We start from the raw sequence: 14,870 nt of genomic DNA on the forward strand, positions 1-14,870 counted from the left end.
ATGATGTCAGTCAAGACGGATCAGGCAGTGTGTATGCACAACACACTGCCCGATATATCTGTAGATCATACTTGCCTACCCTCCCGGAATGGCCGGGAGGCTCCCGAAAATTGGGTGGAAAGGTGGGCAAGCCTCCCGCTTTCCCTGCAGCCCCTCCACGACCTTCCTTGGCTGCCCGCAGCAGAGAACATGTGGGCGGTCCGATGACACGATTTGCGCTGAATCGCGTCATCGTAGCTCTGCCCCCCGCTATACAGCGCCTCTTTTCTCGGCACTGCATAGCGGGGGGTGGTGCCACGATGACATGATCCTGATGCCACACCCCCGGACTGTCCACTTCCCTGTCAGCCACGCCCCAGACCACCCATCCTGCTGCCGGCCACGCCCCCATGCACCTACAATGCTGCAAAGTAGGTAAATGTGCTGTAGATGTATCTGCAGATTATTTCATCAGCCGATATATACCTGACATTGACTACCCAGTAGAGATGAGCGGGTTCGGTTTCTCTGAATCCGAACCCGCCAGAACTTCATGTTTTTTTTCACGGGTCCGAGCGACTCGGATCTTCCCGCCTTGCTCGGTTAACCCGAGCGCGCCCGAACGTCATCATGACGCTGTCGGATTCTCGCGAGGCTCGGATTCTATCGCGAGACTCGGATTCTATATAAGGAGCCGCGCGTCGCCGCCATTTTCACACGTGCATTGAGATTGATAGGGAGAGGACGTGGCTGGCGTCCTCTCCGTTTAGAATAGATTAGAGAGACACTTGATTTACTAATTTTGGGGAGCATTAGGAGTACTCAGTACAGTGCAGAGTTTTGCTGATAGTGACCAGTGACCACCAGTTTTATTTATAATCCGTTCTCTGCCTGAAAAAAGCGATACACAGCACACAGTGACTCAGTCACATACCATATCTGTGTGCACTGCTCAGGCTCAGGCCAGTGTGCTGCATCATCTATTATCTATATATAATATTATATATATCTGTCTGACTGCTCAGCTCACACAGCTTATAATTGTGGGGGAGACTGGGGAGCACTACTGCAGTGCCAGTTATAGGTTATAGCAGGAGCCAGGAGTACATAATATATTATATAGTGAGTGACCACCAGACACACAGTGCAGTTTATTTAATATATCCGTTCTCTGCCTGAAAAAAGCGATACACAACAGTGACTCAGTCAGTCACATACCATATCTGTGTGCACTGCTCAGGCTCAGGCCAGTGTGCTGCATCATCTATATATATTATATATCTGTCTGACTGCTCAGCTCACACAGCTTATAATTGTGGGGGAGACTGGGGAGCACTACTGCAGTGCCAGTTATAGGTTATAGCAGGAGCCAGGAGTACATAATATTATATTAAAATTAAACAGTGCACACTTTTGCTGCAGGAGTGCCACTGCCAGTGTGACTAGTGACCAGTGACCTGACCACCAGTATATATAATATTAGTAGTATACTATCTCTTTATCAACCAGTCTATATTAGCAGCAGACACAGTACAGTGCGGTAGTTCACGGCTGTGGCTACCTCTGTGTCGGCACTCGGCAGCCCGTCCATAATTGTATATACCACCTAACCGTGGTTTTTTTTTCTTTCTTTATACATACATACTAGTTACGAGTATACTATCTCTTTATCAACCAGTCTATATATTAGCAGCAGACACAGTACAGTGCGGTAGTTCACGGCTGTGGCTACCTCTGTGTCGGCACTCGGCAGCCCGTCCATAATTGTATATACCACCTAACCGTGGTTTTTTTTTCTTTCTTTATACATACATACTAGTTACGAGTATACTATCTCTTTATCAACCAGTCTATATATTAGCAGCAGACACAGTACAGTGCGGTAGTTCACGGCTGTGGCTACCTCTGTGTCGGCACTCGGCAGCCCGTCCATAATTGTATATACCACCTAACCGTGGTTTTTTTTTCTTTCTTTATACATACATACTAGTTACGAGTATACTATCTCTTTATCAACCAGTCTATATATTAGCAGCAGACACAGTACAGTGCGGTAGTTCACGGCTGTGGCTACCTCTGTGTCGGCACTCGGCAGCCCGTCCATAATTGTATATACCACCTAACCGTGGTTTTTTTTTCTTTCTTTATACATACATACTAGTTACGAGTATACTATCTCTTTATCAACCAGTCTATATTAGCAGCAGACACAGTACAGTGCGGTAGTTCACGGCTGTGGCTACCTCTGTGTCGGCACTCGGCAGCCCGTCCATAATTGTATATACCACCTAACCGTGGTTTTTTTTTCTTTCTTTATACATACATACTAGTTACGAGTATACTATCTCTTTATCAACCAGTCTATATATTAGCAGCAGACACAGTACAGTGCGGTAGTTCACGGCTGTGGCTACCTCTGTGTCGGCACTCGGCAGCCCGTCCATAATTGTATATACCACCTAACCGTGGTTTTTTTTTCTTTCTTTATACATACATACTAGTTACGAGTATACTATCTCTTTATCAACCAGTCTATATATTAGCAGCAGACACAGTACAGTGCGGTAGTTCACGGCTGTGGCTACCTCTGTGTCGGCACTCGGCAGCCCGTCCATAATTGTATATACCACCTAACCGTGGTTTTTTTTTCTTTCTTTATACATACATACTAGTTACGAGTATACTATCTCTTTATCAACCAGTCTATATATTAGCAGCAGACACAGTACAGTGCGGTAGTTCACGGCTGTGGCTACCTCTGTGTCGGCACTCGGCAGCCCGTCCATAATTGTATATACCACCTAACCGTGGTTTTTTTTTCTTTCTTTATACATACATACTAGTTACGAGTATACTATCTCTTTATCAACCAGTCTATATTAGCAGCAGACACAGTACAGTGCGGTAGTTCACGGCTGTGGCTACCTCTGTGTCGGCACTCGGCAGCCCGTCCATAATTGTATATACCACCTAACCGTGGTTTTTTTTTCTTTCTTTATACATACATACTAGTTACGAGTATACTATCTCTTTATCAACCAGTCTATATATTAGCAGCAGACACAGTACAGTGCGGTAGTTCACGGCTGTGGCTACCTCTGTGTCGGCACTCGGCAGCCCGTCCATAATTGTATATACCACCTAACCGTGGTTTTTTTTTCTTTCTTTATACATACATACTAGTTACGAGTATACTATCTCTTTATCAACCAGTCTATATATTAGCAGCAGACACAGTACAGTGCGGTAGTTCACGGCTGTGGCTACCTCTGTGTCGGCACTCGGCAGCCCGTCCATAATTGTATATACCACCTAACCGTGGTTTTTTTTTCTTTCTTTATACATACATACTAGTTACGAGTATACTATCTCTTTATCAACCAGTCTATATATTAGCAGCAGACACAGTACAGTGCGGTAGTTCACGGCTGTGGCTACCTCTGTGTCGGCACTCGGCAGCCCGTCCATAATTGTATATACCACCTAACCGTGGTTTTTTTTTCTTTCTTTATACATACATACTAGTTACGAGTATACTATCTCTTTATCAACCAGTCTATATATTAGCAGCAGACACAGTACAGTGCGGTAGTTCACGGCTGTGGCTACCTCTGTGTCGGCACTCGGCAGCCCGTCCATAATTGTATATACCACCTAACCGTGGTTTTTTTTTCTTTCTTTATACATACATACTAGTTACGAGTATACTATCTCTTTATCAACCAGTCTATATATTAGCAGCAGACACAGTACAGTGCGGTAGTTCACGGCTGTGGCTACCTCTGTGTCGGCACTCGGCAGCCCGTCCATAATTGTATATACCACCTAACCGTGGTTTTTTTTTCTTTCTTTATACATACATACTAGTTACGAGTATACTATCTCTTTATCAACCAGTCTATATTAGCAGCAGACACAGTACAGTGCGGTAGTTCACGGCTGTGGCTACCTCTGTGTCGGCACTCGGCAGCCCGTCCATAATTGTATATACCACCTAACCGTGGTTTTTTTTTCTTTCTTTATACATACATACTAGTTACGAGTATACTATCTCTTTATCAACCAGTCTATATATTAGCAGCAGACACAGTACAGTGCGGTAGTTCACGGCTGTGGCTACCTCTGTGTCGGCACTCGGCAGCCCGTCCATAATTGTATATACCACCTAACCGTGGTTTTTTTTCTTTCTTTATACATACATACTAGTTACGAGTATACTATCTCTTTATCAACCAGTCTATATATTAGCAGCAGACACAGTACAGTGCGGTAGTTCACGGCTGTGGCTACCTCTGTGTCGGCACTCGGCAGCCCGTCCATAATTGTATATACCACCTAACCGTGGTTTTTTTTTCTTTCTTTATACATACATACTAGTTACGAGTATACTATCTCTTTATCAACCAGTCTATATATTAGCAGCAGACACAGTACAGTGCGGTAGTTCACGGCTGTGGCTACCTCTGTGTCGGCACTCGGCAGCCCGTCCATAATTGTATATACCACCTAACCGTGGTTTTTTTTTCTTTCTTTATACATACATACTAGTTACGAGTATACTATCTCTTTATCAACCAGTCTATATATTAGCAGCAGACACAGTACAGTGCGGTAGTTCACGGCTGTGGCTACCTCTGTGTCGGCACTCGGCAGCCCGTCCATAATTGTATATACCACCTAACCGTGGTTTTTTTTCTTTCTTTATACATACATACTAGTTACGAGTATACTATCTCTTTATCAACCAGTCTATATATTAGCAGCAGACACAGTACAGTGCGGTAGTTCACGGCTGTGGCTACCTCTGTGTCGGCACTCGGCAGCCCGTCCATAATTGTATATACCACCTAACCGTGGTTTTTTTTTCTTTCTTTATACATACATACTAGTTACGAGTATACTATCTCTTTATCAACCAGTCTATATATTAGCAGCAGACACAGTACAGTGCGGTAGTTCACGGCTGTGGCTACCTCTGTGTCGGCACTCGGCAGCCCGTCCATAATTGTATATACCACCTAACCGTGGTTTTTTTTTCTTTCTTTATACATACATACTAGTTACGAGTATACTATCTCTTTATCAACCAGTCTATATATTAGCAGCAGACACAGTACAGTGCGGTAGTTCACGGCTGTGGCTACCTCTGTGTCGGCACTCGGCAGCCCGTCCATAATTGTATATACCACCTAACCGTGGTTTTTTTTTCTTTCTTTATACATACATACTAGTTACGAGTATACTATCTCTTTATCAACCAGTCTATATATTAGCAGCAGACACAGTACAGTGCGGTAGTTCACGGCTGTGGCTACCTCTGTGTCGGCACTCGGCAGCCCGTCCATAATTGTATATACCACCTAACCGTGGTTTTTTTTTCTTTCTTTATACATACATACTAGTTACGAGTATACTATCTCTTTATCAACCAGTCTATATATTAGCAGCAGACACAGTACAGTGCGGTAGTTCACGGCTGTGGCTACCTCTGTGTCGGCACTCGGCAGCCCGTCCATAATTGTATATACCACCTAACCGTGGTTTTTTTTTCTTTCTTTATACATACATACTAGTTACGAGTATACTATCTCTTTATCAACCAGTCTATATATTAGCAGCAGACACAGTACAGTGCGGTAGTTCACGGCTGTGGCTACCTCTGTGTCGGCACTCGGCAGCCCGTCCATAATTGTATATACCACCTAACCGTGTTTTTTTTTTCTTTCTTTATACATACATACTAGTTACGAGTATACTATCTCTTTATCAACCAGTCTATATATTAGCAGCAGACACAGTACAGTGCGGTAGTTCACGGCTGTGGCTACCTCTGTGTCGGCACTCGGCAGCCCGTCCATAATTGTATACTAGTATCCAATCCATCCATCTCCATTGTTTACCTGAGGTGCCTTTTAGTTGTGCCTATTAAAATATGGAGAACAAAAATGTTGAGGTTCCAAAATTAGGGAAAGATCAAGATCCACTTCCACCTCGTGCTGAAGCTGCTGCCACTAGTCATGGCCGAGACGATGAAATGCCAGCAACGTCGTCTGCCAAGGCCGATGCCCAATGTCATAGTACAGAGCATGTCAAATCCAAAACACCAAATATCAGTAAAAAAAGGACTCCAAAACCTAAAATAAAATTGTCGGAGGAGAAGCGTAAACTTGCCAATATGCCATTTACCACACGGAGTGGCAAGGAACGGCTGAGGCCCTGGCCTATGTTCATGGCTAGTGGTTCAGCTTCACATGAGGATGGAAGCACTCAGCCTCTCGCTAGAAAAATGAAAAGACTCAAGCTGGCAAAAGCAGCACAGCAAAGAACTGTGCATTCTTCGAAATCCCAAATCCACAAGGAGAGTCCAATTGTGTCGGTTGCGATGCCTGACCTTCCCAACACTGGACGTGAAGAGCATGCGCCTTCCACCATTTGCACGCCCCCTGCAAGTGCTGGAAGGAGCACCCGCAGTCCAGTTCCTGATAGTCAGATTGAAGATGTCAGTGTTGAAGTACACCAGGATGAGGAGGATATGGGTGTTGCTGGCGCTGGGGAGGAAATTGACCAGGAGGATTCTGATGGTGAGGTGGTTTGTTTAAGTCAGGCACCCGGGGAGACACCTGTTGTCCGTGGGAGGAATATGGCCGTTGACATGCCAGGTGAAAATACCAAAAAAATCAGCTCTTCGGTGTGGAGGTATTTCACCAGAAATGCGGACAACAGGTGTCAAGCCGTGTGTTCCCTTTGTCAAGCTGTAATAAGTAGGGGTAAGGACGTTAACCACCTCGGAACATCCTCCCTTATACGTCACCTGCAGCGCATTCATAATAAGTCAGTGACAAGTTCAAAAACTTTGGGTGACAGCGGAAGCAGTCCACTGACCAGTAAATCCCTTCCTCTTGTAACCAAGCTCACGCAAACCACCCCACCAACTCCCTCAGTGTCAATTTCCTCCTTCCCCAGGAATGCCAATAGTCCTGCAGGCCATGTCACTGGCAATTCTGACGAGTCCTCTCCTGCCTGGGATTCCTCCGATGCATCCTTGCGTGTAACGCCTACTGCTGCTGGCGCTGCTGTTGTTGCCGCTGGGAGTCGATGGTCATCCCAGAGGGGAAGTCGTAAGCCCACTTGTACTACTTCCAGTAAGCAATTGACTGTTCAACAGTCCTTTGCGAGGAAGATGAAATATCACAGCAGTCATCCTACTGCAAAGCGGATAACTGAGTCCTTGACAACTATGTTGGTGTTAGACGTGCGTCCGGTATCCGCCGTTAGTTCACAGGGAACTAGACAATTTATTGAGGCAGTGTGCCCCCGTTACCAAATACCATCTAGGTTCCACTTCTCTAGGCAGGCGATACCGAGAATGTACACGGACGTCAGAAAAAGACTCACCAGTGTCCTAAAAAATGCAGTTGTACCCAATGTCCACTTAACCACGGACATGTGGACAAGTGGAGCAGGGCAGGGTCAGGACTATATGACTGTGACAGCCCACTGGGTAGATGTATGGACTCCCGCCGCAAGAACAGCAGCGGCGGCACCAGTAGCAGCATCTCGCAAACGCCAACTCTTTCCTAGGCAGGCTACGCTTTGTATCACCGCTTTCCAGAATACGCACACAGCTGAAAACCTCTTACGGCAACTGAGGAAGATCATCGCGGAATGGCTTACCCCAATTGGACTCTCCTGTGGATTTGTGGCATCGGACAACGCCAGCAATATTGTGTGTGCATTAAATATGGGCAAATTCCAGCACGTCCCATGTTTTGCACATACCTTGAATTTGGTGGTGCAGAATTTTTTAAAAAACGACAGGGGCGTGCAAGAGATGCTGTCGGTGGCCAGAAAAATTGCGGGACACTTTCGGCGTACAGGCACCACGTACAGAAGACTGGAGCACCACCAAAAACTACTGAACCTGCCCTGCCATCATCTGAAGCAAGAAGTGGTAACGAGGTGGAATTCAACCCTCTATATGCTTCAGAGGTTGGAGGAGCAGCAAAAGGCCATTCAAGCCTATACAATTGAGCACGATATAGTCTCAAGTGCAGTGGAGAATGATTTCAACGTTGTGCAAGGTTCTGATGCCCTTTGAACTTGCCACACGTGAAGTCAGTTCAGACACTGCCAGCCTGAGTCAGGTCATTCCCCTCATCAGGCTTTTGCAGAAGAAGCTGGAGGCATTGAAGAAGGAGCTAAAAGGGAGCGATTCCGCTAGGCATGTGGGACTTGTGGATGCAGCCCTTAATTCGCTTAACAAGGATTCACGGGTGGTCAATCTGTTGAAATCAGAGCACTACATTTTGGCCACCGTGCTCGATCCTAGATTTAAAGCCTACCTTGGATCTCTCTTTCCGGCAGACACAGGTCTGCTGGGGTTGAAAGACCTGCTGGTGACAAAATTGTCAAGTCAAGCGGAACGCGACCTGTCAACATCTCCTCCTTCACATTCTCCCGCAACTGGGGGTGCGAGGAAAAGGCTCAGAATTCCGAGCCCACCCGCTGGCGGTGATGCAGGGCAGTCTGGAGCGACTGCTGATGCTGACATCTGGTCCGGACTGAAGGACCTGACAACGATTACGGACATGTCGTCTACTGTCACTGCATATGATTCTCTCAACATTGATAGAATGGTGGAGGATTATATGAGTGACCGCATCCAAGTAGGCACGTCACACAGTCCGTACTTATACTGGCAGGAAAAAGAGGCAATTTGGAGGCCCTTGCACAAACTGGCTTTATTCTACCTAAGTTGCCCTCCTACAAGTGTGTACTCCGAAAGAGTGTTTAGTGCCGCCGCTCACCTTGTCAGCAATCGGCGTACGAGGTTACATCCAGAAAATGTGGAGAAGATGATGTTCATTAAAATGAATTATAATCAATTCCTCCGCGGAGACATTGACCAGCAGCAATTGCCTCCACAAAGTACACAGGGAGCTGAGATGGTGGATTCCAGTGGGGACGAATTGATAATCTGTGAGGAGGGGGATGTACACGGTGATATATCGGAGGGTGAAGATGAGGTGGACATCTTGCCTCTGTAGAGCCAGTTTGTGCAAGGAGAGATTAATTGCTTCTTTTTTGGGGGGGGTCCAAACCAACCCGTCATATCAGTCACAGTCGTGTGGCAGACCCTGTCACTGAAATGATGGGTTGGTTAAAGTGTGCATGTCCTGTTTTGTTTACACAACATAAGGGTGGGTGGGAGGGCCCAAGGACAATTCCATCTTGCACCTCTTTTTTCTTTTCTTTTTCTTTGCATCATGTGCTGATAAGGGGAGGGTTTTTTGGAAGGGACATCCTGCGTGACACTGCAGTGCCACTCCTAGATGGGCCCGGTGTTTGTGTCGGCCACTAGGGTCGCTAATCTTACTCACACAGCTACCTCATTGCGCCTCTTTTTTTCTTTGCGTCATGTGCTGTTTGGGGAGGGTTTTTTGGAAGGGACATCCTGCGTGACACTGCAGTGCCACTCCTAGATGGGCCCGGTGTTTGTGTCGGCCACTAGGGTCGCTAATCTTACTCACACAGCTACCTCATTGCGCCTCTTTTTTTCTTTGCGTCATGTGCTGTTTGGGGAGGGTTTTTTGGAAGGGCCATCCTGCGTGACACTGCAGTGCCACTCCTAGATGGGCCCGGTGTTTGTGTCGGCCACTAGGGTCGCTAATCTTACTCACACAGCTACCTCATTGCGCCTCTTTTTTTCTTTGCGTCATGTGCTGTTTGGGGAGGGTTTTTTGGAAGGGACATCCTGCGTGACACTGCAGTGCCACTCCTAGATGGGCCCGGTGTTTGTGTCGGCCACTAGGGTCGCTTATCTTACTCACACAGCGACCTCGGTGCAAATTTTAGAACTAAAAATAATATTGTGAGGTGTGAGGTATTCAGAATAGACTGAAAATGAGTGTAAATTATGGTTTTTGAGGTTAATAATACTTTGGGATCAAAATGACCCCCAAATTCTATGATTTAAGCTGTTTTTTAGTGTTTTTTGAAAAAAACACCCGAATCCAAAACACACCCGAATCCGACAAAAAAAATTCGGTGAGGTTTTGCCAAAACGCGTTCGAACCCAAAACACGGCCGCGGAACCGAACCCAAAACCAAAACACAAAACCCGAAAAATTTCAGGCGCTCATCTCTACTACCCAGCATCACCTAACTTCAGTGGCGTCACAACGGAGGTGTGGGCGGTGTGGCCCACACCCTAGTGTTACCCCTCTGAGGGGTGACACCAAGTGCCGACTGCTCTTCAGTGACAGGAACAGGGTGCTGCACTGTGACATTACATGCAGCACCCTGCTTCTGTCACTGTGCAGGAGCCCGCATCTCCGGACCCCCGGAGTGACGAAACAGGGATCTGGGATGCACAGCCATGTCCCTGTCAACAAAACCACGCCCACTATCCATGAGGCCATGCCCCCTTTTTGCCGGCACACAGCTTCGCCATGCACTTAATGTGCCCTCCCGCACCAGGTCTGGTGTCACACGCCTCTGCCTACCTTCACAAAGCAGTAAATATGTGTGTGTGTGTGTGTATATACAAAAAGCACTAATCCACGGCACTCACCATTCCTAGACTTGGGGTGCAACACAGTATGTGACCACCTTCTTTGTTTAAATACAAATCACAAAGGTTCTGCACTCACCATACTAACTACCAATAATAAACTGCGGAGTTTTAGTTCATGTATTGACATACTTGCCTTCTCTTCCAAAATGGCCGGGAGGCTCACGAAAATCAGGCAAGTCTCCGGGCCAGGCGCCATCGGCCTGCTACCCCTTTGCAGTCTGCCGCAGCCCACCACGTTACCAAACATATCGTCCTGCAGCTGTCGCGGTACGGGGAGGGGGCAATGACGCACAGCGTGTCATCGTGCACCCACGCCCTGGCTAGCAACGCCGTTATACTCTGCACTATGCAGCGGGAGCTGGGCCACACGTCCCCCCCCCCCCCCCCCTCCGCCCACATTCGGCATCGCCTGCCACAGCCCTCGCAGTGCTGACATAGCTGCACCCTCCTGGAAGGCACAGCAAAAAAGTCGGCATGTATGTGTATAAATCAATGCATTTTTATGCCTGCAGACCTCGACATGGAACCCTGTTATACTGCAGGTCCTACTCTATTATTCAAACTAATTACCATAAAAATAGCTATCACATTAGTGTTAACTGTCTCAGCTGTTTCCCTAGGTGCTTTACAACAGGTGTATTGGTAGCTGCTTCACCTTTAAAAGCAAAGTTGCTGTGAGCTTTAGACCAGGTAGTACACATAAAGTTTAAGTGAGCCCCGTTCCAGCTCACTTTAACCCCTGGTCATCTGTCTCGCTAGGTCCCCAATCCTCATTGCCTCTTTGCACTGGTGTCTCTCTCAATAGAGCTTCTGTCTCCTCTCCGTCATCCTATTAAAAATAGACCCAAAGGCATAAAGAATCAACAAAGACTATTGTGTACAGGCCCTAAATGTGTATTTGTGGAAAAATGCTTGTTTTCCATGCAGAGAATCGTCATTTACACTGCTACTCTGAGCCATCTCTATTTCTTACCTGCAATCCTGCTTTTTTTTTTTGTACTTGAAAGACTGGTACCTTCGGACATTTGAAGCTGCTGGTGTAACAGATATCTGTCCTTACCGGTTTTGGGACAGCAAAAATATGAGCCTAGCACTGCCTGAGATGCTAGAAGATCTGCAGGTAAGATGCTATCCAGCTGCTTTTTTCTTCTTATTAAAGTTATTTATATGTCTCTATGGGGGGTATTCAGTGCATTTTGGATCCTCTCCGGAGAGGATCAGACAGTGCAGTATTCAATTCTCTGGCAATTCCTACAGGTTTTGCCCGTTTTTCGACAATGCTGATCCGACTTTTTTTTTTAAGTCGGATCAGCATTGTCGAAAACGGGCCAAAATCCTGTTGGAATTGGCCGCAAATTCGACAAAACCCGTGGATCCGCGGCTAATCCGCCAATTCACGTGTTTTTCGACAAGTTCCACTTTTTTCCGACAGTCGGGAAAACGGCACTTGCATTGAATAGGTCGAATGCAAATTCGACCTATTCCTGTCGAAACGTGACGGTATTTTTGACTGTTGGAAATACCGGCACTAATTGAATAAACCCCTATGTACAGTAGTAGACAGTAGTCTGCAATATTTTTATTTTATTATTATTACATTTTATTTATATGGCTCCACAAGTGGTTTGCAGCACTACACATTAGAACAATACAGGGTATAAACTTAACTGAAAAACAGTGACAGAGCACAGGTAACAATTAGCACCACTGTTCTCAGTACACACCACAGTTGAGATGTAAGGAAGGTAATTGGTGTACTACTAGGGGCAGGCAGCCATTGGAATAGATGAACGGTAACAAGGGTATACTGTAGACGGCAGTGTCGGACTGAGGCATGAAGGGCCCACCGGGGGAATGCAGTTATAGGGGCCCATGCTCAGGGGTGTGGCCAGCCTACAAGGGGGGTGTTACCAGCCTCCACAGAGGCTTGAAATACACAATAGTTTAGTGCAGTGTAATGCAACATATCTACCATGTATAATACAAGTGCACAGTCTGGAACCTGATCCCTAGAGGAAGGAGTGGGACCTCAGGCAGTGGGGCCTACCGGTGGTTTCCCTGGTACCCCTGTGGGCCAGTCCGACCCTGGTAGACGGTCAATGAGTAGGAGAGAGCTGTAACTGAATACCCTACCCCCCCTCCCTTCCTTCCCCCTTCCCCCAACCGCTTTAGTTTCAGTTTAAGGACAGATGTCTGGTTGCAGCTCACTTGCACCATATTTACTTTTTCAACACTAAAGTTTATCTCCTCAGGAATATAATGGAGCTATACACACATTTGTAGTGTGGTTATATTTACCAGCTAGGGTAGTGCACTGAAAGTCCGGATTATAGCATTTTATCTTTTTTATCCTGTGCCAGAACTCTCCTGACTTTTCCGTTGTTGTGCTGCCAACATCCTGCAATCCAACTGGAATACAGCTTGCCAACAGTGAGTGGAAGCAGATAGCAGATATAATGAAGGTAAGAGGTAATTATTTTCCTAGCTGTTAAGAAAGTAATAATACGGTGAAGGGGGAGCAACATAGCCCTTGACATTATTCTGCCACCTTGGGAGCAATTAAGCACAATGAATGCCAGAGCTATTCTACCCTTAAATGTCAACTAAAGCTACTGTTGGACGTTAGCTCTAACTATAAACACCACCTGTCAAGTCTGGATTAGTTTGTGTTCCCAGACTGGTATCTAGGGTTGGAGTTGGAGGTGAAGCAATGTGCAAGAAGCTTGGTGGTTGGATGAAATTCCTGCGCATGGAGTGGAGCTTTGGAGATACTGTGGGTTTACCCAGTGACGTACAGTCAGGGTAGGCCTCACCTGTCATACTCCAGTATTCTCCAGAGGTATGACTATAAAAATGATTAGAATAATACAAGAAAATATTTAAATATCAGCATTGCATTATTTTATAATTTTTATAGTCAAAACTCACAAAAGTGGTGAGTAAATAGGGGTCTGTCAGGAGAGACCAGAGGTCAGGCAACTAGTAGCTCTGACTCCCCTATGTTATAGTCAGGTGTGCTGCATGGTTGTGTATCGTTACTTATTTATTCTTTTTACAGTATGTAAAAGAAGACATTGTGCAGTGGATTGATAGGGTCATACACTGGTTGCACTGCGCGTTGAGCACTGGATCCAGAGGGTAAAACAGGTTATACTGCAGCACATTTGTATAATGCCCACATGAACCATTGGGTTCATATATGTGTGTGAATCTGGCTCTGATACTAGCCAGTGCCTCCCAAGCCATTGACCTCAGCACAAGTCACTGCGTTTACTAGAAGATTCTAAATGTTTAGGTTTCTGAGGGTGTGATACAGAAGAGAGACATTAAAAAGATAGGCCGTCATTAGGTCTACACCATAGGGTCAACAGTCAAAAGGTTGACACAAAAAAAAAAATTGGAATGTTATTTTGTGTTTTTAAACATTTTTAACCCAAATGTGTTGAAATGGGTCCCTTCGCAGGCTCGCTTTGCATGCCACGCTTCGGGCGCAGTGGCTCTCTCCATTCTGCTTCACTCGCCGCAATGTTACTAAAGGTAAAAGTTTGTGACATGGATAGTATATGCAGCAAAAGTTGTAAAAATATGAAAAAAACATGCAACGACCATATGTTGACCTCATGACACTGTCGACCATTTGACCCTGTTGACCTTTGACCATTGACCTTTGAACTGTCTATTTATCAATCACCTCCAGTTTCCGAGAGCTCTGATAGACTGCAGAGCTTAAAATGACAAAGCCGATGAAGGCCGGTGAGGCCAACGTTGGAACCGGTCAGGACAGGCGAGGCTTGACTCTGGAGGCTGTCAGTGATCAGTAGAATACAAGGCTTGCATATATGTGAGACTTGGTACTGGCAGAGCCTATGGCATCAGGGATAGATCTGTAGGCAGCAGAACTAGTAACAATCAGACAGAACTCTGAGTTGGAAACAATGAGCCTTGAACAGAACTTTAGACAGGGACCGTTGAAACATGAACTGGACACCAGGTGTGAGAACAGTGATGGGGGTGGGGTGTGGGGCTATGAGGGCAGGTACTAATTACCCTGGACCATACTTTATAAAGGTCCTTGTCCCCCCCCCCCCATCCCATCTTATCTCTCAGCCAGCTGCAGCTGCCTCTCTTCCCAGCCCTGCACACTCTGCTCTATGCTGGGCTGTGCTGGGTTCAGGAAGGCTGCTGCCGCTAAGTACAGCAGTCTCCTCTGCCAACAGGGGGAAGATAGCAACCACACTGATCATGCTACACCCCTTACCCTGGCTGAAGGGCTCATAGTTCCCACCTCTGTAGGCACAGCTGCGCATAACCAGTA

At 46.3% G+C, this 14,870-nt stretch overlaps 1 protein-coding gene across 6 annotated transcripts in view; it reads left to right on the top strand.

The window, feature by feature from the left end:
- The window catches only part of LOC134936672 (aspartate aminotransferase, cytoplasmic-like), a 48,258-nt gene that overhangs the window by 11,360 nt on the left and 22,028 nt on the right, over window positions 1-14,870 (top strand). For all 6 annotated transcript variants that reach the window (XM_063931840.1, XM_063931839.1, XM_063931844.1 and 3 more), the window contains 2 exons: window positions 11,563-11,675; window positions 12,916-13,017. In XM_063931840.1, coding sequence (XP_063787910.1) covers window positions 11,563-11,675; window positions 12,916-13,017 — 215 coding nt within the window. The remainder of the gene's footprint in view (window positions 1-11,562; window positions 11,676-12,915; window positions 13,018-14,870) is intronic.

This window comes from Pseudophryne corroboree, chromosome 6 (genome assembly GCF_028390025.1).
Source record: "Pseudophryne corroboree isolate aPseCor3 chromosome 6, aPseCor3.hap2, whole genome shotgun sequence".
NCBI classification, from domain to species: domain Eukaryota; kingdom Metazoa; phylum Chordata; class Amphibia; order Anura; family Myobatrachidae; genus Pseudophryne; species Pseudophryne corroboree.